This window comes from Myxine glutinosa, chromosome 7 (genome assembly GCF_964187855.1).
Source record: "Myxine glutinosa chromosome 7, kmMyxGlut1.1, whole genome shotgun sequence".
Taxonomy (NCBI): domain Eukaryota; kingdom Metazoa; phylum Chordata; class Myxini; order Myxiniformes; family Myxinidae; genus Myxine; species Myxine glutinosa.
The window spans coordinates 179,718,067-179,742,283 of NC_136267.1; the positions used below are offsets into that span (position 1 = coordinate 179,718,067).

At 44.9% G+C, this 24,217-nt stretch overlaps 1 protein-coding gene across 3 annotated transcripts in view; it reads right to left on the bottom strand.

Annotated features, from left to right (window-relative positions):
- The window catches only part of LOC137431870 (polypeptide N-acetylgalactosaminyltransferase 1), a 594,418-nt gene that overhangs the window by 128,823 nt on the left and 441,378 nt on the right, over positions 1–24,217 (bottom strand). For all 3 annotated transcript variants that reach the window (XM_068123662.2, XM_068123663.2, XM_068123664.2), the window contains exon 7: positions 19,929–20,046. In XM_068123662.2, the coding sequence (XP_067979763.1) occupies positions 19,929–20,046 (118 nt within the window). The remainder of the gene's footprint in view (positions 1–19,928; positions 20,047–24,217) is intronic.

A 24,217-nucleotide genomic window follows, 5' to 3' on the forward strand; every position in this document is an offset into this window, starting at 1 on the left:
TCTGAGTCTCTCTCAGCAAACGTTCATTAGACAAAGTCTGACCAGCGATAGCCAATAATTCTTTGAAGAGGCCTGGTACTGAAGGAGTTAAGCCTTTGTCTCAGATCCTTAGAGTCCAAGTCTCACATCCATAGAGCAAGACTGAAAGCACCAATGACTTAAAGACTCAGACAGCACCACACTCCATGGTCCAGTGAATCAATGACTCCCTGCTGGTTGGTGATCTGTGATGGTCGCTGGTCCATGACAGCCTTAAGCAAGGCAGCAAAGAAAGTCTTCATAATCACAAGGCTGAACTCCATCCTCAGGCAAGCCAGAAAACACAATTTAGTTAATCTCTTCACCTTTTCCTTCTCCCCTGGACACTTTTTGTTTACCTGGAATACAGCTAACATTACTCCCAGTCACAAGAAGGATGCAAGAACATCCTCTAAACTAGAAGCCACTTAGCCTGTTTTTAATTACCTGCAAAGTTCTTCCAAAGTAAATTGCTCTCTCTCATGCACAGATTTATCCCATCTCGTCTTCAGTTGTCATACCCTTCCTCCCGTCCATGGTACACGGAATCTTGTGGTGAGGCTGTTGCCCAGAAACAACTTGCCTTCGTCTCCTGGAAAGCAAATCCAACGGAAGGAAATCTCATTTCCTTTCACAAAGCCCGAAAAAAGTGTGTGTCCACCCTCAGGAGAGCCAGGAAACAATATCTCTCCGTTCTCAAGACCGAACTCTCTTATCTGTCTCCCTCTTCCAAATCCTGGTGGCGTCTGGTCAAATCCGTTTCTGGTGTTTGTTCCCCCTCCATCCCCTCCCTTACCTCAAACGGCTACACAGCTGACTCCGCACGTGAAAAAGCTGAATGCCTCAACTCTGTGTTTGCCTCTAAATCTTGTGTCCCAAACCCATCCCTCTCTGTACCCACCATACCCAGTCGTACCCTGCTGCTCCTGGACTCCGTGTCCTTTCCTCCTGACAAGGTGGAAAAGTTTCTGTCAACCCTCGACTCTGATTCTGCAACTGGACCCGACGGCATCAGCCCACGGGTCCTAAAATCCTGCTCTGCTGCTCTATCTCACCCTCTCTCTGTTCTCTTCACCCTCTCTTTTGCTCAAGGTCAACTGCCATCTGCTTGGAAATCAGCCAACATCACCGCTTTGCACAAAAAAGGTGCAAAAACAGATCCTAGCAACTACAGACCAATCAGCCTTCTCCCAATTATCAGCAAAGTCATGGAATCCATCATTGCTTCGGATATGAAATCTTTCCTCTTCTCCAATGGCTTGATCTCTGATCATCAATTTGGTTTCAGACCAGGTCACTCTACTCTGGACATGCTGCTTCTGCTGTCTCAACAATGGATGGAGGTCCTCAATGCCAAACAGGAAATTAGAGCTGTCTCCCTCGACATATCACGTGCCTTCGACACGGTCTGGCACCCAGCTCTGCTCACCAAACTCTCCTCCTTTGGTATCCATGGAAATCTCCACGCATGGCTGGCGGACTTCCTCTCTAGTCGTCGTCAACGTGTGGCCCTGAATGGGTTTCTCTCATCTCCTCTTCCTGTTCAGGCTGGAGTTCCCCAAGGCAGTGTTCTGGGCCCCGTGCTTTTTCTGGTCTTCATCAATGATCTCTCTGACTCTCTCGAAAATCCTCTCTATCTCTTTGCTGATGACTCCACTCTCTGCCGCTCCATTCCTCTTCCCTCAGATCGGCAGTCTGCTGCCTCCTCACTCTCTGAAGACCTGGACAAAATCACAGACTGGTCAAACAAGTGGAACATGTCTTTCAATCCTGACAAATCTCACACTCTTACTATGTCTCTCCGAAAAGATCGACTGGACAACCCTCCCATCTACTTTCTCAACAATCCTCTCCAAGAAGTTCTGTCGCTCAAGATTTTGGGTCTCACTATCTGCCATGATCTTTCTTGGGAAAACCACATTTCCAAGCTGGCCTCCAAAGCCAGTCGCCGACTGGGCATCCTCCGTCGTGCGAAGTCCTTCCTCGGCACACCTGAGCTCCTCACCACATACAAGGCTTTCATCCGCAGCTCAATGGAATACTGTTCTCCCCTATGGGCCGGTGCTCCTGCCTCACACCTAGCTCGGCTTCACGCTGTTGAAACCAAAGCTTTCAGAATTATTGGAATCTCCCGCGATGAAGCTATCTCTGAGGGCCTTTCACTCACTCACCGCAGGCAGGTAGGTGGTCTTTCTGTCTTCTACCGACTCCTCTCCGGCCTTGCACCCCCAGCTCTCTCTGTGCTCTGTCCCCCAAATATTCCTACAGGTCGCACAAGATCTGCCAGCAACCCTCTGATGGTTAAACTGCCGAAATCTCGGCTCTCTGCTCACCTTCACTCTTTCATTCCTCTTTTCTCCCGCCTCTGGAACAAACTCCCTCACTCCCTTCAATCCCACTCCTCCCTCCAGGTCTTTAAAACAGCTGTTCACCACCATCTCTTATCTTCCCCCATCCAAAACCTTGATCTTTTCTACCCCCGCTAATTCACCCCAGATCCACCTTGTTTGAAATTCCAACTTCTTTCCTGGAAGTCCTGGCAGTGTCCATATGTTTTATACCTCTCCCACCGCCCCCTTCCCATGCCCCCCCCCCCAAAGCCCTCGCCCTCTCTCAGATCTCTCGATGTCTCCATGTCTCTCGGTCCCTGCTCTCAAATGTTGCGTTTGTGTCCTTCCCCCTCTCTCCCCATCTTGTCTACCGCTCCCGAAGTTATATGTTTTATGTGTCGGTTTGTCTTTCTGTGTGTTCATGTGATTAATGTTCGCTCTTTCACGAGCCTCGATATTGTATACAAAAAAAAAAAAAAAAAAAAAAAAAAAAAAAAATAGTTTGGGATTGCATTTGGGCGTTGCACGCCCAAAAATTGGCGCAGCAGGGCGGCCATATTGAAAAATCAATTTTTGTCATATATTTTTAGCACATATAAACTATATAGTTTGTGGTTCTATTATGCATATTCTAACCATACTGATATAGGCTAGTTGAGTTCAGGTTCCTTGGAACCTCTCTATTTATGTATATGTTTTATAATTGCAGAACAATAACACTTTCAATGTTCATTCCCCCATTTTAGGTAAACATAAGTGTAATGATTTCAATTACAAAACTCATTTAAGATAATGAGTTTTATTGAAATTAAACATCCACGTCATCTACAAAAGAATAATCGCATATTAGCAGGCGGCCATACAAAAGCCCTATGTAAAGCAAGCTGTATAAAGATGCGTCATTAAAACTTACCACCTCGGATCGGTCACAAATTACAGGCAGTTCCCTCGCACTCAGACCAACCCTCTTATAGAAACATTGCTCATCTCTCCACCAGGGAGGAAACTACAACGGATCTTATCCTTTATTTCATTACAATAAGTATTGGAACTAATGACTGACAGGTGGTTTTTGTTGCCCAGGCTTTTCCTTTTGCATTTATTGTTCACACATAAAAGAGCTGTGAATGTCTCGTCTTGGTTTTAGCCTTTGCCTTTGTCTTGGGAGTCAGGTGGCATAAACCAACATGAAGACCAGAGAAGTGTCTGTGAAAGAAAAGCAAGAAATTCGGAAACTGAAAGAACAGAAGAATTCAATTAGAACCATAGCACAAAAATTGGGCAAAACAGGTGCAACAATTTGGAATATCTTGAAAAAGAAAGGAACTACCGGTGTACTTAGCAACTGACAACGGTCAGTTCGGCCAAGGAAAACAACTGCAGTTGATGACAGAAAAATCATCAGAGCTTTGAATAAAAACCCGAAACCAACTGTCAGTGACATCATCAACAACTTCCAGAATGCAGGGGTGAAAGTATCACAATCTACCGTTCACAGAAGATTTCAACAGTGGAATTACAAAGGCTACGCCGCAAAATGCAAACCTCTCATCAGCACCAAAAATATGAAGGCCAGATTCGAATTTGCGCAGAAGTACAAAGGTGAACTAGTGGAGTTCTGGGACAAAGTTTTATGGACAGATGAGACCAAGATAAACCTTTGCCAAAGTGATGGAAAGGTGAAAGTGTGGAGAATGGAAGGAAGTGCAGATGATCCAAATCATCATACTTCACCTGTGAAGCATGGTGGAGGTCGTGTCATGGCTCGGGCTTGCATGTCTGCCTGCAGAACTGGCTCAGTCATCTTTATTGATGATGTAACGAATTATGGCAGCAGAATGAATTCGAAAGTGTACAGAAACATTTTGTCTTCATTTTGAAGACGCATTTTGGGTGTCACTTCACCATGCAGCAAGACAATGACCCAAAACACACCGCTAACACAACCAAGGAGTTCATCAGGGGAAAATGTGGAAGGTTTTAAACTGACTAAGTCAATCTCCTGATTTAAATCCAATGGAGCATGAATTTCACTTGTTGAAGCGGAGACTAAAGTCAGAAACCCCCATAACAAACAACAACTGAAAATGGCTGCAGTAAATCAACTTGTTTTTGTCACCTACCCAACTCATTCACCAAGTTTCGTCCGGATCCTTCCTTAACCTTTTAAAATATGAGGCTATATATCGTTGTTGGCCCTGTCTCTCAATGGTGAAGAACCACTTAAAAAATTATAGTATCTGGATCCAGATCTGGATCTTCACCAACATCTAATACATTTGTTCTTGTCACACGCCCAACCTGTCCAATACTATTCATCTGAATCAGTCCATAACTTTTTGAGATATCCTGTTCACAGACAAACAAACAGGGGTGAAAACATAACTCCTGTCACCTTTCATGGCGGAGGTAAAAATGAAATGCTTTGCAGTATTGTCATTTATTGATACTAGGGCATGCCCGTACTATATATAAGCTAGGACGTGCCCGTACGTGGGTGCCCGTTCCTTGCCAAAAAAAAAAAAAAAAAAAAATTTGTGTAAGGGTGTGTGTGTGTAAACATCCTAGGGCGTGCCCGTACGTGGGTGCAAAAAAACATGCGTGCAAACAACAACAACAAAAAAAAACTTTGAAACCACGTGGCAGTAACGACCACAGAACCCCCCCCCCTCTATTTACATGAATGGTTTGGTCCATTCGCAACGACCACAGAACCCCCCCCTCTATTTACATGCAATGGTTTGGTCCATTCGCAACGCCAAAGCGAACGGCGAACGGCTAAATCGCCATAGCTCGGTAAGTACTTGTCCGATTAATTTAAAACCTTGAAAAGGCACATCCTCGGGTCCCCAGCAATATACCTGGCAAGTTTAAAGTATATCGGACCCGTGGTTGTCGAGAAACAGCGGTCACAGACAAACACACACACAGACACACAGACACACAGACACACAGAGATTGCTGGAATTATAGATAGATAGTACACTATAATTGGTCATATAGGTAAGGTATAGGCAGTGATGTCATTGTAGTGTTGTGAATGTGTGGTGAATATAATTGCTCCTGGAAAGGAAATATAACATGGCAAATGTAAAGAGATCAGTCTTGGCTGGTGAAGGCGACTCCGAGCTGCACATTGCACCCAGACTTCATGTTTCTGCAGGAGCTGGATGCAATCTTCTGAGGAGTATATGCAAAGCTGGTACTGTTGATAATAGGAGCAGTTGAAGAAAAAAGCACAAACTCTCCATAAGTGATGTTGAGTTAGCTCATGGTATGTTCTCGAGTAGAGATCTCTCGAGTGACCAAGCTGAAAGTATTGGTGTTGTTTCTTCAACAACAGTAAGATGCACATTAGTGTAAAGTGGTCTCAATGGATGTGAAGCTGACTTTGCCTCTCCTACTAAGGAAGTCTGTACATCGTGAACTTGGCAAGCAGAGCAGAATACCAGACTGTGTCCTTTGCCTGAGATATGTCATGGGATACAGTTCTGACCTCTCCTTTGAGGATCAGTGGCTCTCATCATTGCTGGGAGAGAAGCAAAAGAATACACCCAAAGTTGGCTCACTGGGACTGAATACAAATTGATGGTCGAGATCGGGCTGTTTGAAAAAGTGAAACACGATATCGGCAACAATGATGGGTTCCATTACTTTTTTTTCTTTTTCTTTTTTTTCTTTCTTTTTTTTGTATACAAGATCGAGGCTCGTGAAAGAGCGAACATTAATCACACAGAAAGACAAACCGACACATAAAACATATAACTTCGGGAGCGGTAGACAAGATGGGGAGAGAGGGGGAAGGACACAAACACAACATTTGAGAGCAGGGACCGAGAGACATGGAGACATCGAGAGATCTGAGAGAGGGCGAGGGCTTTGGGGGGGGGGGGGGGCATGGGAAGGGGGCGGTGGGAGAGGTATAAAACATATGGACACTGCCAGGACTTCCAGGAAAGAAGTTGGAATTTCAAACAAGGTGGATCTGGGGTGAATTAGCGGGGGTAGAAAAGATCAAGGTTTTGGATGGGGGAAGATAAGAGATGGTGGTGAACAGCTGTTTTAAAGACCTGGAGGGAGGAGTGGGATTGAAGGGAGTGAGGGAGTTTGTTCCAGAGGCGGGAGAAAAGAGGAATGAAAGAGTGAAGGTGAGCAGAGAGCCGAGATTTCGGCAGTTTAACCATCAGAGGGTTGCTGGCAGATCTTGTGCGACCTGTAGGAATATTTGGGGGACAGAGCACAGAGAGAGCTGGGGGTGCAAGGCCGGAGAGGAGTCGGTAGAAGACAGAAAGACCACCTACCTGCCTGCGGTGAGTGAGTGAAAGGCCCTCAGAGATAGCTTCATCGCGGGAGATTCCAATAATTCTGAAAGCTTTGGTTTCAACAGCGTGAAGCCGAGCTAGGTGTGAGGCAGGAGCACCGGCCCATAGGGGAGAACAGTATTCCATTGAGCTGCGGATGAAAGCCTTGTATGTGGTGAGGAGCTCAGGTGTGCCGAGGAAGGACTTCGCACGACGGAGGATGCCCAGTCGGCGACTGGCTTTGGAGGCCAGCTTGGAAATGTGGTTTTCCCAAGAAAGATCATGGCAGATAGTGAGACCCAAAATCTTGAGCGACAGAACTTCTTGGAGAGGATTGTTGAGAAAGTAGATGGGAGGGTTGTCCAGTCGATCTTTTCGGAGAGACATAGTAAGAGTGTGAGATTTGTCAGGATTGAAAGACATGTTCCACTTGTTTGACCAGTCTGTGATTTTGTCCAGGTCTTCAGAGAGTGAGGAGGCAGCAGACTGCCGATCTGAGGGAAGAGGAATGGAGCGGCAGAGAGTGGAGTCATCAGCAAAGAGATAGAGAGGATTTTCGAGAGAGTCAGAGAGATCATTGATGAAGAGAGAAAAAGCACGGGGCCCAGAACACTGCCTTGGGGAACTCCAGCCTGAACAGGAAGAGGAGATGAGAGAAACCCATTCAGGGCCACACGTTGACGACGACTAGAGAGGAAGTCCGCCAGCCATGCGTGGAGATTTCCATGGATACCAAAGGAGGAGAGTTTGGTGAGCAGAGCGGGGTGCCAGACCGTGTCGAAGGCACGTGATATGTCGAGGGAGACAGCTCTAATTTCCTGTTTGGCATTGAGGACCTCCATCCATTGTTGAGACAGCAGAAGCAGCATGTCCAGAGTAGAGTGACCTGGTCTGAAACCAAATTGATGATCAGAGATCAAGCCATTGGAGAAGAGGAAAGATTTCATATCAGAAGCAATGATGGATTCCATGACTTTGCTGATAATTGGGAGAAGGCTGATTGGTCTGTAGTTGCTAGGATCTGTTTTTGCACCTTTTTTGTGCAAAGCGGTGATGTTGGCTGATTTCCAAGCAGATGGCAGTTGACCTTGAGCAAAAGAGAGGGTGAAGAGAACAGAGAGAGGGTGAGATAGAGCAGCAGAGCAGGATTTTAGGACCCGTGGGCTGATGCCGTCGGGTCCAGTTGCAGAATCAGAGTCGAGGGTTGACAGAAACTTTTCCACCTTGTCAGGAGGAAAGGACACGGAGTCCAGGAGCAGCAGGGTACGACTGGGTATGGTGGGTACAGAGAGGGATGGGTTTGGGACACAAGATTTAGAGGCAAACACAGAGTTGAGGCATTCAGCTTTTTCACGTGCGGAGTCAGCTGTGTAGCCGTTTGAGGTAAGGGAGGGGATGGAGGGGGAACAAACACCAGAAACGGATTTGACCAGACGCCACCAGGATTTGGAAGAGGGAGACAGATAAGAGAGTTCGGTCTTGAGAACGGAGAGATATTGTTTCCTGGCTCTCCTGAGGGTGGACACACACTTGTTTCGGGCTTTGTGAAAGGAAATGAGATTTCCTTCCGTTGGATTTGCTTTCCAGGAGACGAAGGCAAGTTGTTTCTGGGCAACAGCCTCACCACAAGATTCCGTGTACCATGGACGGGAGGAAGGGTATGACAACTGAAGACGAGATGGGATAAATCTGTGCATGAGAGAGAGCAATTTACTTTGGAAGAATTCCCAGGATGAGTTGATGTCAGAGGTGGTAGAGATGGGAGACCAGTCCAGATGATTGATGGCTGCTTGAAGACCGTGCCAGTTGGCCTGAGTGAAATGCCAGACTCGTCGACGCTGAGCAGGCTCCCTGAGGATGGCCAGAGAGATGTCCACTTTAACAAGGACATGATCAGATGATCCGATCGGAGCAGAAGAAGAGCAGCAGACATTTTCAGGGAAGTTAGTCATAACCAAGTCCAGAAGAGAAGATGTTCCGTTGACTTATGTTTATGTCTTAAAGATGCTGCATAACAAGTTTCATCAAATTTAATCAATATTTGTGACTTTTAGAGCGTAGACGTCGAATTGTTTACAGACAGACAGACAGACAGACAGACAGACAGACAGATGGACACTGGGTGTCGACAAAAACTCAGCCGGACATAGTCCAGTTGAGTTAAAAATACCAAGAAATAAAAGCTGACCTTCTGTTCTCTTCCCTCATATTCATATCTTGATCTCAAATCCAAATTTCCTGAATATATAGCAATAATAACAAATTTGACTTCACTGTTGCAATACTTATGGAAGGCACTGTACCTTGTGTGAATCAATGCATCTGTGTGAAAACTAACTGATCAATACATCTGTGTGATCTATTTACTGTTGTCATATCACATACAGTTCCTTCAGAACGTATTCACACCCCTTGACCTTTTTCACATTTCGTTGTCACAGACTGAAATAAAAATGGATTTAAATTGAGATTTTTTGTCACTGATCTACACATAATACGGCATAATATCAAAGGGGAATTTTTTTTTAGAATTTTTTTTTTTTTAACAAAATGATTAAAAATGAAAAGCTGAAATGCCTTGAGTCAATAAGTGTTCAACCCCTTTGCTATGACACTCCAGATTGAGCTCAGGTGCATCCAATTTCCTTTGATCATCCCTGAGGTGTCTCGACAACTTGATTGGAGTCCACCTGTGGCCAATTCAATTGATTGGACACGATATAGAAAGAAACAGACCATTCTATATAAGGTCCCACAGTAGACAGCATGTGTCAGAGCAGAAACTCCAAAATGAAGTCCAAGGAACTGTCCAGAGAACTCTAAGATAGAATTGTGAGGAGGCATAGATCTGGGGAAGGGTATAAAACAATTTCTAGTGTTGAAAGTTCCCAAGAGCACAGTGAACTCCATCATTAGGAAATGGAATGAATACGGAACTACCCAGACTCTTCCTCAAGCTGGCCGTCCGACCAAACTGAGCAACCGCGCAAGAAGGACCTTGATCAGGGAAGTGACCAAGAACCCAATGACCACTCTGACAGAACTACAGAGTTCCTCGGCTGATATGGTAGAACCTGCCAGAAGGACAGCAGTCCCTGCAGCACCTTGCAAATGTAGGCTTTATGGGGGAGTGGCCAGATGGAAGCCATTCCTGAGAGAAAGTCACATGAAAGCACCCCTGGAGTTTGCAAAAAGAAACGTGAAAGATTCTGAGAGCATTAGGGAAAAGATTGTGTGGTCTGATTATATGAAAATTGAACTCTTTGGCCTCAATGAAAAACCATACGTCTGGCAGAAACCGAATACAGCTCATCACCCATCCAACACCATCCCTACCATGAAGCATGGTGGTGGCAGCATCATGCTATGGGATGCTTTTCAGTGGCAGGGACAGTGAGACTTGTGAAGATAGAGGGTACAAGGAATGGAGCCAAATACAGGCAAATCCTTGAGAAAGTACTGCATAGTGCAAAAGACATTACACTGCAGCAAAGATTTTCGTTCCAACAGGACAATGACCTCAAGCACACAGCCAAGCCACAGTTGAATCACTTCAGAACAAGAACGTGGAAGTCCTTGAGTGCCCCAGCCAAAGCCCAGACTTGAATCCCATTAAGAATCTGTGGAAAGAAGTGAAGATTAATGTTCAACGCCACTTCTCATACAACTTGACAGAGCTTGAGCAAATCTGCAAGGAAGAATGGGAGAAACTCTCCAAATCCGGATGTGCAAACCTGATACAGACATACCTAAGCTGCCCAAGGTGATTCTACAAAGTATTGCCTTGGGGTTGAACACTGATGAAAATTAGGTATTTCTGTTTTACATTTTTAATTATTTTGTAAGAGTTTCTAAAAAAGAAATTCCACTTTGACATTACGGGGTATTATGTGTAAATCAGTGACAAAAAAAATCTCAATTGAATCCATTTTTAATTCAGGCTGTAACAACATTAAGCCTAGGGCCCCCGTCGGTGAAGTGATGCGAGTTGACAAAGTGGAAAACGAAAGGCGGCCATCTAGGGTTTTGACGTGGCGACCCAATTTTCAATAGCGTTCTTCCTTATGCGTAGATACACCCACACACCAGATTAGAAGTTGGTACTTCGCTTATTTTTCAAGATATTCCGCTCACAAGGTTCAGACATACATGGTGGTGGCCATCTTGGATTTTGACGTGGCGACCCAATTTTCAATAGCGTTCTTCCTTATGCGTAGATACACCCACACGACTGATTAGAAGTTGGTACTTTGCTTATTTTTCAGGATATTCCACTCACAAGGTTCAGACATACATGGCGGTGGCCATGATGGATTTTGACGTGGCGACCCAATTTTCAATAGCGTTCTTCCTTATGCCTAGATACACCCACACACCTGATTAGAAGTTAGTAGTTCGTTTATTTTTCAAGATATTTCACTCACAAGGTTCAGACATATATATGGTGGCGGCCATCTTGGATTTTGACGTGGCGACCCAATTTTCAATAGCGTTCTTCCTTATGCGTATATACACCCACACACCACATTAGAAGTTGGTACTTCGCTTATTTTTCAGGATATTCCGCTCACAAGGTTCAGACATACATGGCGGTGGCCATCTTGGATTTTGACGTGGCGACCCAATTTTCAATAGCTTTCTTCCTTATGCATAGATACACCCACACAACAAATTAGAAGTTGGTACTTTGCTTATTTTTCAAGGTATTCCACTCACAAGGTTCAGACATACATGGCGTCAGACATACATGGCAGCGGCCATTTTGGATTTCGACGTGGGTTGCACCCACACGCCAAATTAGAATTCGGTCCTTCGCTTACGCACACATGCACGTACGCACGCACGCACGCACACAGACACGGACGGAGGGGAAAACCATAGTCCCCCTTTCGCTCCGCGGTGCGACGGGGGACAAAAATGTGAAAAAATGTCAAGGGGTGTGAATACTTTCTGAAGACACTGTAAATATTGCTGAAGGGTGTTTTATACTCAGTATTTGGCATGCTGATGAAATGAAATACTCAACATTTGGATTGAGCACTGTGACGTCACTGCATGAAGTTGGAGGGAACTTTAATGTGCTCTTTTGTCTTTTAAATCCAATTTTAGACGAATAAGCATAAAAGGTACACAAAAGAGGGCTGCCATTTCTTGTACAATTATATTATGGTACCAAATGAAAGAATGTTGCCGTAAATATTATTTTAAAGCATTTCAATAGAAAGAACATGACAAATCTTCACAATGTAACACAAGGGATAAAAGGGATGGGAGTAATAGAATTTGAAGAGGGAAGAGCAACAGTTATGCAATGCAGTTCTGCACATCACAATGGGTGATCACAAATGAAGGTCAATTGAAAAGCTCTTGCACAAGGTCTGGTGAATAGCATCATGCTGCCATATATTCACAAAGTCATCCCAAAACACTGGCAATGCCATGTTCAGCCTAATGAAGATTTGTCTAAATATTTTCCTTTACTTCAATTATTAATGGCAGCAGCATGTACATCAAATTTGCAACCTTCAAGGAGCAAATATGCAGTGTACGGAGTAAGTATATTCCTGTGAAGTGTCAATGCAAAGGCAGAAAGAGACCAGTGTGGTTGGGCAGTGAGATAAGGAGTGTCCCGAGGATAATCAGAAGGAATTTATTAAGTATACATAATGGGACAGTAGTCATGCTCATATCAGTATACGTGTAAACAGATGCGAGTGTAGAAAATAACTCGACAAGCCAAAAGGGAATACGAGAGGGATATGGCCAAGAATATTAAACGGAACAGTAAGGGATTCTTTAAGTGCATGTGGGGTAAGCAACAGGTGAAGACGAGTGTGAGCCCATTGAGGATGAACACAGGGAGATTGGATCGTGATGACTGTGAGATGGCAGGTATATTAAGTGGTTGTCTTACATCAACATTTATGCAAGAACAGTCAGGGGAATTCCCAAAAAGTTATATAACATACCTAGGGAGCGAAGAAGGGATTTTAGAAGAGTTGAAGGTAAAAGTGGTGGATGTTAAGAAGCAGCGAGGAAAACTAGGCCAAGATAAAGCTCCAGGGCCAGATAATATTCCTCCTAGAGTATTGAGAAAGGTAACAATGCAGACAGATAATGATGATGTTGACGGATATCTTTATCAGCTCTTCGGAGTTAGGACAGGTACCAGAAGAGAGAGGAGTAGCAAATGTAACAACACTATTAAGAAAGGATCCATATCGGAATGGGGCAACTATAGACCAGTTCATTTAACTTCAGTTGTGGGGAAGATGTTTTTTTTTTTGTTTTTTTTTGTATACAGAATCGAGGCTCGTGAAAGAGCTAACATTTATCACACAAACAAAATATATAAAAAGAGGGAGCGGTAGACAAGATGGGGAGAGAAGGGGAAGCACACAAACACAACATTTGAGAGCAGGGACCGAGAGACATGGAGACATCGAGAGATCTGAGAGAGGGCGAGGGCTTTGGGGGGGGGGGCATGGGAAGGGGGCGGTGGGAGAAGTGTAAAACACAAGGACACCAAGGACTTCCAGGAAAGAAGTTGGTATTTCAAAAAAGTGGATTTGGGATGAAATTAGCGGGGGTAGAAAAGATCAAGGTTTTGGATGGGGGAAGATAAGAGATAGTGGTGAACAGCTGTTTTAAAGACCTGGAGGGAGGAGTGGGATTGAAGAGAGTGAGGGAGTTTGTTCCAGATGTGGGAGAAAAGAGAAATGAAGGAGTGAAGGTGAGCAGAGAGTCTTGATTTTGGCAGTTTAACCATAAGAGGGTTGCAGGCAGATCTTGTGCGACCTGTAGGAATATTTGGGGGACAGAGCCCAGAGAGAGAGCTGGGGGGGGGCAAGGCCAGAGAGGAGTCGGTAGAAGACGGAAAGACCACCAACCTGCCTGCGGTGAGTGAGTGAAAGGCCCTCGGAGTTAGCTTCATCGCGGGAGATTCCAATCTTCCCGTCATCGCGGGAGCGGGAGATGTTGCGGAGAGCGGAATCTGATGTAGAGCGGAATCCAATCATCGCGGGAGATGTTGGAGTTGTTAATTATGATTTGTCCTCCAAGGAATTTGTTGGAGTTGTTAATTTTCCTCCAAGGATTTACGAAAAGCTGGTTTCACGCGTGCGAGGATTGTGATGGCGGGCAACCACATGATACGTTTACTTCTGGAACTAGAGAGTGCATATAATACAATACCCCGTGCAGTGTTACTTAAATAGTCCAAAATAGCACCCTTATACACCACCCCATTGAACCTTTATTTAAAATGAAGATCTGCAAAACTGGAGGTTCTTGGAAGTATTATGACAGGTGATTTGTGTACCTACTACAGTGTTTAATTACAGTATATAATAATAATTTAAAATAAAATAAAGATTGAAAAAGTCGAATCGATAAATAAATTCCGGAAGTTACTGCCATTTTCCACAGCCTATTACATCACCTCTTTTATATTTTTGGGCGTCCACTTATCGAAGCGACATTATGAAACTTTTCCAGGACATCACCCCCAACACATTACATTCGTTATTCATGCCTGTTGTATGTGTCCATTATGACGTCCTTAAAAACAGTAATTTCCCTGTTTGGAATGATTTTCAATTTTGTTGGATTTCCAGGCAGACGGAGTAAAATAATTATCTCACTCCTTTTTGTGCAGGTGCGATCGCGACGACTTCAGACACAAAGTATGATAAAAAGAAAGACTTGTCTTCCGATTCGTGTTCAAAATATAACATTCAAGTAAAAATTAAACTGTTCCTCGATCATAAACCAATAATCGTAAACTGACTGGTATGACTCATAGACAGACGGACAGACAGACATGAACCAATTGCATGCGTGAAAAAAAAACATGTTAACATTCAAATAATGTGCATATAGGACGATAGTCCCACATAAATGTTAGCATTTTTTGGAAGCACCCTGTATATGTTGCTTTCAATCAAACTCTATTTTGTTGCTGTTTGGGAACAGGGTCCAGGAACCTAACTCGTTCTCAAACCGCGAGTTGGCTGTGTCGGCATTCCTAAGTTCCTCGCAAAATAATTTACCACAATATTTGGAGCAGAATATACATATGACTTGACTTGAAGTAGAAAGGGGAAGGGGGATCCATAGCTAGATAGTCTTAAGACGAGCTCGGTCTGTGTGTTTGAGGAGGTTAGATTTAGCCTTGCATCAGATATTTGTCAGAGGTAAGTTGTCTGGTTAAAGTTGCACTGAGGAGGTGGTCAGTGTTAATTTTAAAGCAAACAGAGTTTTTTTGATTTTGAAGGGAATATTTTTTATTTGCCAATCACAAAGTGCCGAAAAAAACCCGAGACTGTCGATTTTAGAGATTGCCAGTGGCATTACATTGTGAACTCACCGTGATCCTGCCGGCGACGGTACATGGAGAAATGGCGCATTGCGAGCTTGGATTCCGATACTCATCTGGGATGATGAAGGGAGGGGGAGGGGAATGTGGGGTGGTCGAGCGGTATTGTTAGCTAAGGTGACAGTTGACGTGGGATTGTGATGGGATGGTAGGGGGGGGGGGGGGTTGGGGTCGTGGGTGTTGATAGCTAGGGTGATGGCTGATGGGAGATTGTGAGGGGATGGGTGTGGGGGGGGGGGGGGAGAGGGAGGGGGTAAGGTAGTCAGTAGTATTGTTAGCTTGGGTGACGATTGAAGGGGCATTGTGGGGGGAAGGTGGAGTGGGGTTGTTATGGGTATTGTTAGCGAGGGTGCCGGCTGATAAGGGATTGTGGAGGGATGGTGGAGTTGGGTGAGTGGTGTGGGGTGGTCATGGGTATTGTTAGCTAGAGTGATGGCTGATGGGGAATTGTGAGGGGATGGGGAAGGGGGGTAAGGTGGTCATGGGTATTGTTAGCTAGAGTGATGGCTGATTGGGAATTGTGAGGGGATGCGGAAGGGGGGGTAAGGTGGTCATGGGTATTGTTAGCTAGAGTGATGGCTGATTGGGAATTGTGAGGGGATGCGGAAGGGGGGTAAGGTGGTCATGGGTATTGTTAGCTAGAGTGATGGCTGATGGGAATTGTGAGGGGACGGGGAAGGGGGGTAAGGTGGTCATGGGTATTGTTAGCTAGGGTGATGGTTGAAGGAGGATTGTGGGGTGAAGTGGAATGGGGAGGGGGGAGGGTGCGGGGCTGATTCTTGATGGGGGATTGTGAGGTGATGGTGGAGGGGAGGGGAAAGGGGGGGGGGGGGTTGGATGTGGGTATTGATAGCAAGGGTGACGTTTGATGTTTTTTGTTTTTCTGGAAAATTGAGGTGCCTCAAAAACCAAGGACACCTAAGTTGAACAGAAATCAGCAAGAGCAATATTACCAAAGGAAATCAGCAAGAAATCCAAGTCAAAGTAGTTGTGCAAGCAGAAAATATCCGGTGGGTGAAAAATGTGTTGCACGCTTGCAACAAGATCGCCCATAGGGCAGGTACTCTGCTAGTAGTAAATAATGCAGTAATAGATGGCAATTGAACACTGTACATAAAATTCTAATTTGAGCACAAAAAGAGCGATTGGCAAAGTTAAATTTACAAGATAATTTTACTTTCAAATTGAGCGTGTGTTGGAAACATGGAGAAAATGGCAGACATTTGCATAATGTCGGACGATGTGGAGCACATGTTTGGAGGTGAGCTGGATGTGGGGTTAGGTGAGGAGAATAGGCGAGGAACCTCCCCCACTCCTGATGCTGTTGGGGGCTCGGATTCCAAAAGGTCTAATCAGGAGGCTGTTGCTGCACCATTCCAGAACACAATGAGACACAAGCCAGAAAATAATAAAACAAATGGAAGCTATAATTGACAAACTTGAGGAACAATTAATGGCACAATTGAAAGCAAGTGGCACATTTGAATGTGGTAATGACCTGGAAGGACATCGCACAGGTGTGGATATCGATATGCCTCAGTACAGAAAGAACGTCCCCAAGAGGAGACAGGTTTTTTTTGTATACATTGTCGAGGCTCGTGGAGGAGCTAGGACGACTACAATGAATGGATCAGGACACAACAGGGCAAAAGGAACAGCAGAGAGAGGAGGTGGGGACACCAACAGCAGAGCCAAAGGCCAAGATAGAGGTAGATGTGGACAAACAATGTGTATGGGGAGAAATGAGGGGCTGTCCACTCATGGCAATGGGGAAGCAGTGGGAGAACTGAAGGCACAAGGCCAGCAACCGCTGCAAGAAGGGGCAAGACCAGAGATCAATGGGGTCTTCTCCTGCAGCCGCATTTGCAAAGGCAAGGCTCAGGTTTTAAAATGTTTTAAAGAAGCCTTGATGGGACATTGTTCCCAAGCTGCAGCATTTGGACTGGGGCATTTGATCATTTGAGCCTGGTTGGAGATTTCCCCACCTGGTAAATTGGGAAGTGACAGGCAGCTGGGGGCGCTGCGCTGGCAGGATTTGGACATGACACCACCCAGGGCCAAAGGAGGTGACCGCCTGGGCATGTGGCCTAGCAGCCTCACTCAAAGGCTATGGGACAGCCAACATTGGAAGACCAGTTATGCTGGGCTGGTCTATGGATGTGGGTTAAACCACATGAACCGGGTATGAGTACCGTTCACCAGACAACCAACAGGAACAGTTCTGGAAAGTTATTGAGTTAAATCAAAATTATTGAGACGAGCAACGGTACCCGCCCTTTGGGGCGGGGCTTCAATTGGGAGGCCCAAATGAAAAGGTAAAATATCAGAAATTGAAGGCTTTTTTATTTTAAACGATTTATATAAACATCCGTTAAATCATATCACAGGCAAATCATCAAAATCTGAACAGTATTTGTAGACAAATCGTTTGGGCAATGAGCTCTCCAATATTCCATGTGTTTGCGGTTTGAATTACGTAGCGTAACGTTTCTGACGATGTTTTCATTGTGACGATGTTGTGACGATGTTTGTGTTCACGGTAGTGTTTGATGTGACGGTGTGAACGTAATTTCGTAATGTTTTTCGTTTATATTTTCGTAATCGTTTAATGAACGTTTAATGTTTAATGAACGTTTAATGAGCGTAAGAATAATGTTTAATGATCATTAAATGAATGAATGAATGAATAATGCCATGGCATCACGATGGCAGCAGTGACAATATAAAAATGTTTGCCAAGAACTTCAAAGAGAGAAAAGGAACTTTTATCAGCAATGTCGTCTATCCTGAAGTTCTAAGCTGAAGAAGAGGTACAAAATCATTCCATTTTTTTTCCTAAAGAAAAGCGTACAGTTGACATCACGATTTGAAACACGATAGAATAATATTCACCGATATGAACAGTGATGTGGTTTTTTAAAATTGAAATTCTAACGATACTGTTTAGATTTTGATGATTTGCGTGTGATATTTAACGGATGTTTATATAAATCGTTTAAATAATCATTTGCGCCTCCCAATTGATGCCCCGCCCTTAGGGTGGGTACCATTGCTAGTAATATATAATGGCGATACAACCATTTTTACCGCTTTGCTTTGAAGAATGGGAATGAAGGGGGAGGAGCGTGGTAATATGTCTGGTTGAAGGCTTTGAGTGGTGAGGGGGCTTGAAGCCAGATTTTAATCTTACAGCCACCATGTTGGTGCTCGCCGTCACTGCGATGTGAAGCGAAAGACGCTTCAGAGCTGTCACATTCACAATCGCTATGTAGCATGTACTCCCGATATGTGTTTCCTTCATTGTAAAAACTACCAAGTCAACAGTTAAAAGGATTTTGAGGCGATAGGTGTTACGGCCTTGGCAAGATCGATGGAGACAGCGATCTGTTAGCTTATCCGATTCAATCCGATTTGATTCGGTTGTTGGAGTCCGATTGGTGCAGCCGTTTGTGCGGCACCCGGGAAAATAACGTTATGCGGGAGTCCAAACCTGAAAATGCTGGAGGTCAAAGCTGAAATTGGAAAAACAATATACCCTATTTTACTCCAGGAGATCCCAGGATTACCTACCCAAAATATCGTTGCGATCGGTTCAGCCGTTTTTGCGGTACCTTTGAACGGACGGACAGACGGACGGACAGACAGACGGACGGACATTTGGTGAATTATAGTAAGATGATTGGAAAGGGCCAGAGAGGTACACATAATCTTCCACAAATAGTCTGCTATGATTAATGGGCTCTCAGTTTGAGAAGGAAGCCCTGGGTTTGAATTGGCATGTTGAAATGAGGAGAATGGGTGCAGCAGGCATGACTCGCCATGCTTTGCTTTGCTTTGGGGGTACACAGGTGAGTTGGGGAATTGATATGGGTGACGGGCAAGAGTGGCCATGAGAGCCAGCTCATGGACCAGGTGTAAGGCATAAAAATCACGTGTGATTGTATTTGTATTGGTTATTGTGATTTCGCATGGATGCAGGCAATGGGAGGTTGGGACACACCTTTTAGCATGTACTGCATATATACGTAAAGATGAATGGCAGCTGGGGAGGGATGATTGCATGTGAGGTCTGTGGGTGCGTAAGTGGTGCGTTTCTGCAAGTAATGAGGCTCTTAGAGAAAGCGAGGACTCCGGCCCCTCGCCATGCCTGGGAATCTATCAGCCACTGGGCCTGGTGACCATGGATAAGCCTTGGAGAGTCATTTGTGGGATGCCCTCTGACGGGATGTACAGCAAAAGGAGCTATTGTGGTGCTGAGAGTGGGAAGACAATGACGGGGCCCGTGGAAATTATAGAGATCCTTTTAGGTCTGCAGTCATAGCAGGAAAAAAATTAAGTAGACAGATGTGATAAAAAAAAAAAAAACCTCTACTCAGTTTGTAATTCGTTCACTTCTCTAATAGTTTTCAAATTAGAGAATGAATGACGAAATATCAGATTCCATCAATCTTTGAGGCATAGATAGGTATTGGGTGGCAATCACACTGCGCATATCTGTTATTTGCTGCCAAGCTGCCAAAAGAGATAAACTTTGGGAAAAAACGCACGAATTAAGATCACAAAGCAGAAGCAACCTGTTGTGAAAACACAAAACGCAGAGTAATAAATGTGTTATTACAAACATTATGTGAGCAGCAATGCAAAAGCTTTTTAATAGCCCATGGAGCAACATATCTGTTGGCCTTTCATCATCGAGCAGTTGGCACGCAAATTACGCCAGCACATTTCTATAGTGTTGCTGCTGTAACACTAACAAGAGAACTACAGTTGTTTTTACGCTAACGGGGAAAACAGCATGCTGCGGTAACGGTATTTGGAAGCCCTTTTCTTTATTTTTAAGCGATTTGAAGAAAATCAACTCTTTATAGATGTCTATTGATTTGTCTTTGAAAAAAGGCCTACCCGAAAAGACATTTCAAGGTTTTCTCCTCCCCATATGTCCATGCCGGCATCGTAAGTGCCGATTTCCTGGAAATAGGCCCTGTCGATAGAGAACAGGCCTCCGGCCATTGTGGGTGTCCTGCAAACAGAGAGCTTCATTAAAATGCTTAGAAAAATTGCAAGCGAACACAATTGAATTATCGACACCAGAAAATGTCACATCAGTAGTCGATTCAATTGGCATCAATAATTGTTTGTGGCACTGGGACTCTGTAGCTAAAAGATAAAGAAAAAATACAGTAGCTTTGTAGCTTGTTCTTGAAATGGATGTTATGTTAACAAGACAGAAAGTCTAACAGCAGCGTAGCTGACCTTGTTTGTTCGGCTATACCGCTTCAATTCAGTAACTTTGCAGTTACGACAAAGGGATTGCAGTGTTATGATTATATTCACGATATTATTATTATTAACGTTATGATTATTATTACAAAAACAATGTTACTGTATTAATAATCCGAGGTTAATTTCTTACTCCTGCGATAATTACTACACCGCTTCGAAACCGAGTAATCAATGAACCAACCATACACCGCTTCAACCCATTAATTTTGCAGTCACAACAACAATTGTATTTGCCATATTATTATTAACGTTATTATATTATTATTACGAAAACGATACTACTCTATGAAGAAACCTGGTCTAATTTGTCCGAAAAGGCCTGAAGGTAAGGCATGAAGCCTAAGGCCTATACATACTGTGTCGTTAGAAGACCCGTAACGTCTATGCTTTCGTTATTTGACGGTCATTTTAACAATCGGTTTGTTTGTGTTTCTCACTGAATGAAAAACATCAAGGTAGAGCATGCAGATTGTGACATATGACAGGTTTGACGACATGTTCGGCCTGAACAGCATATAAATCAAAATGGCGGTGTGTGGAGTCAGCCATCGTATACCGTAATGACATCACAGATGTAATCCGATCACAACACCTATGTCATGTGACGAGATACTCAGCTTTGATTGGTGCATGTTTGTGAGGTGCATACATAATACATACTGTTACATATTTATGTGAATGTATGTGAATTACCATTCAGGTCTTTGCTTATCCATGTGTAGTAGATTAAGGGTTGTTGTGGTTGGAGGATCAGGAGCCCTTCTGAAAAAGTGTCCGGAAACGGAAGTGACCGGAAACGGAAGAAGAAAAGACACGAGGAAGAAAAGCGACGAGTATTCTTCTTCCTCGCCCCGCTCCGACGAAAGGTGGGATCGACCTTGCGCCGCGTGGAAAAGCGGCGTTCCGAAGCCCGTCTGGCGAGAGGAGTTACCGGAACGTGTACCTACCCGGTGGAGACGTCAAGTTGACGTGGGGCCGTGCATCGACCCCGCGTCTGGCACCGTTCGCGGCACCGTCTAAAAAGACGCGTACGGGTCGCACGTTGGGGCCTAACACGCGTTGCAAGCGGCGTGGGGCTTTTGGGCTTGCTTTACCGTACCCGCTTCGCGTGGCCACGAGGGGCTGCAGCCGGGCTGCCTGATACGATACCTGCCCGGTGGAAACACGTCCACCCGGGGTTCGTTCAACCGCCCGAGTGCGGCGACGCCGACCATCATCTTGGTCAGGAGGGGCCCAGAGACATTGTGAGGGGCAGAGACCAAAAGGGGGTCGTGAGTACCCAAAGGGGACACACATATATAAGATGGCCATCTTAATCATATAGGGAATTGATTGTGGATTGGGAATTGTTGATGGTTGTTTGTTGTTGATTGCTCGGGGAATATATCCGTGATTGTATCCTTGAAATTGTATGATATCCTTACCCTGGAAATATATCATTGAACATCAGTTTCTCTTGGGTGGAATTCACAGGGATTGCGTTGCGAAAGCGCATATATAATACTACTTTCTGGCGAAGGTCCTCTCACGGACCGGGGGCCACCGAGACCAGGTAGTCACCGAGGGGACCACGTAACAGAATTGGGGGCTCGTCCAAATTACGATTCGCAATTGGGTCTACGTCCGGGATCTAAAAGTGTATTTGTATAAAATAATAAAATAATATTTTTATTAATTAAAATTTATTAATTAAGTATTAATTGGTAAATTTTTGGGGAAATTGGGGTAAAGTCTTGGGTGAAGGTTAACAGGTGTTAACGATAGTCACCATGGCGTTTGTGGCACAGAACTTTGCGTAACACCGAGTGAGGCACAGTTCCGAGCGTTACTAAAGTCGGACCTCTTGAAATTGGCCAAACATTTTAACTTGGAGGTCCGAACTAATTTGAGGAAGGCAGAGTTGCATGCCACGGTGATACAATCTATGGTGGGATTAGGAACATGGGACGAGTTAGCCTGGGAGTGGCTACCCGAAGAACCAGAAGACGTTGAGCTCCGGAAACTGGAGTTGCAATTACGGAGCCAGGAACGGATCAAAGAAGAAGAAAGGAAAGCAGAAGAGAGGAGAGAAGAGAAACAAGCAGAGGAAAGGAGAGTGGAACGAGAACTCCAGTAAAGGTTAAAAGAAGAAGAAAGGAAAGCAGAAAAGGAAAGAGCAGAAGAAGAAAGGAAAGCAGAAAAGGAAAGAGCAGAAGAAGAAAGGAAAGCAGAAAAGGAAAGAGCAGAAGAAGAAAGGAAAGCAGAAAAGGAAAGATCAGAAGAGGAAAGGAAAGCAGAAGAGAGGAGAGAAGAGAAACAAGCAGAGGAAAGGAGAGTGGAACGAGAACTCCAGGAAAGGTTAAAAGAAGAAGAAAGGAAAGCAGAAGCGAGGAGAGAAGAGAAACAAGCAGAGGAAAGGAGAGTGGAACGAGAACTCCAGGAAAGGTTAGAAGGGAGAAAAGCAGAGGAGAGGAGAGCTGCAAGGGACCTCGAAGCAGAGGAGAGAAAAGCGGAAAGGGAATTAAAGGAACGTGACATGGAACTTCAGCAAGAAATCAAATTCAAGGAGCTGGAGTTAATGAGAGAACGGGGAGAGGCACCACCCTTGCTGACGGGGTCGACACCTAACCAGAAAACCTGGGATGTGGGCAGACATGTGAGGCTGGTTCCACCGTTCAGTGAAAAGGAAGTCGCGAAATTTTTTCCACACTTTGAGAAAGTGGCTCGACAATTAAATTGGCCGGAGGAGGCCTGGACCATACTCGTGCAAAGAGTGCTGGTGGGGAAAGCTCAGGAAATTTATTCGGCGCTACCAATGGACCAATGTGCAGATTATGAGGTACTGAAGAAGCACATCCTCAAAGCCTATGAGTTGGTTCCGGAAGCTTACAGGCAAAAATTCAGGAATGCCAGGAAGAGGGAGAGTGAGACCCATGTGGAGTTTGCCAGAGTGAAAGAAAACATGTTTGATCGGTGGTGTGAGTCAAAAGGAGTCGGGAAAGACTTCGAAACATTGCGTGACTTGATCCTGGTGGAGGAATTTCAACAGTGTGTCCACGAGGACATCAAAGTGTACCTGCAGGAAAAGAAAGTACCAAAGTTGTGGGACGCAGCCACCATGGCAGATGATTATGCCTTAACCCACCGAATAGGGGTCCACAAACCTAACTCCTCGCCTAGACTTCAGCAGGGGAGTTATGGAACACCCGGTGCGGAGAACGACCTTACATGGCGGCGGCCTCGAGATGATTATGGGGACAACTATGATACCCCACCTGTTCGAAATCAGAGGGATGCGGGCCCAAGACAAACTTATAGTTCGGGGGGCCCGAGGCAGACCACGAGTTTTTCCTCCGGGCCTACTTGCGCTTTTTGCAAGAAACCTGGACACTTGATGTCCAGTTGTTACCGCATGAAAAGGGAAGACCCAGAGCGGAGTCCGACTATTACGACTCCAAATGCAATGGCCATTGTGAGAAATCGCCATCAAAAGGGTTACCAACCATTTATTTCAGAGGGGTTTGTGTCACGGGATGGAGCCTCGACTAACCGGAAACCGGTTAGGATATTTAGGGACACAGGGGCACATCAATCTTTAATGCTTGAAGGCATTTTGCCATGGTCCGAGGAGACGGCAACGGGGGATAGTGTTCGTTTACAGGGGATCGGGGGCGGTGTTAGTGCTCCCCTTCAGGTCATCCATTTGGAGTCCGATTTGGTGTCAGGACCGGTCACCGTCGGTTTACAAGCCACGCTTCCTGTAGAGGGTGTATCTGTGGTTATCGGGAATGATTTGGCCGGGGGTCAAGTTTATGGTAACCTGAGGGTTGGTAAAGAGCCCAGCAGGGAAAATAACACCACACCAGCTCGGGATGGCGACAAAAGTGCCAAGTTATTTGTAGGGGGACTGAACTTCAAAACAGAGGAAG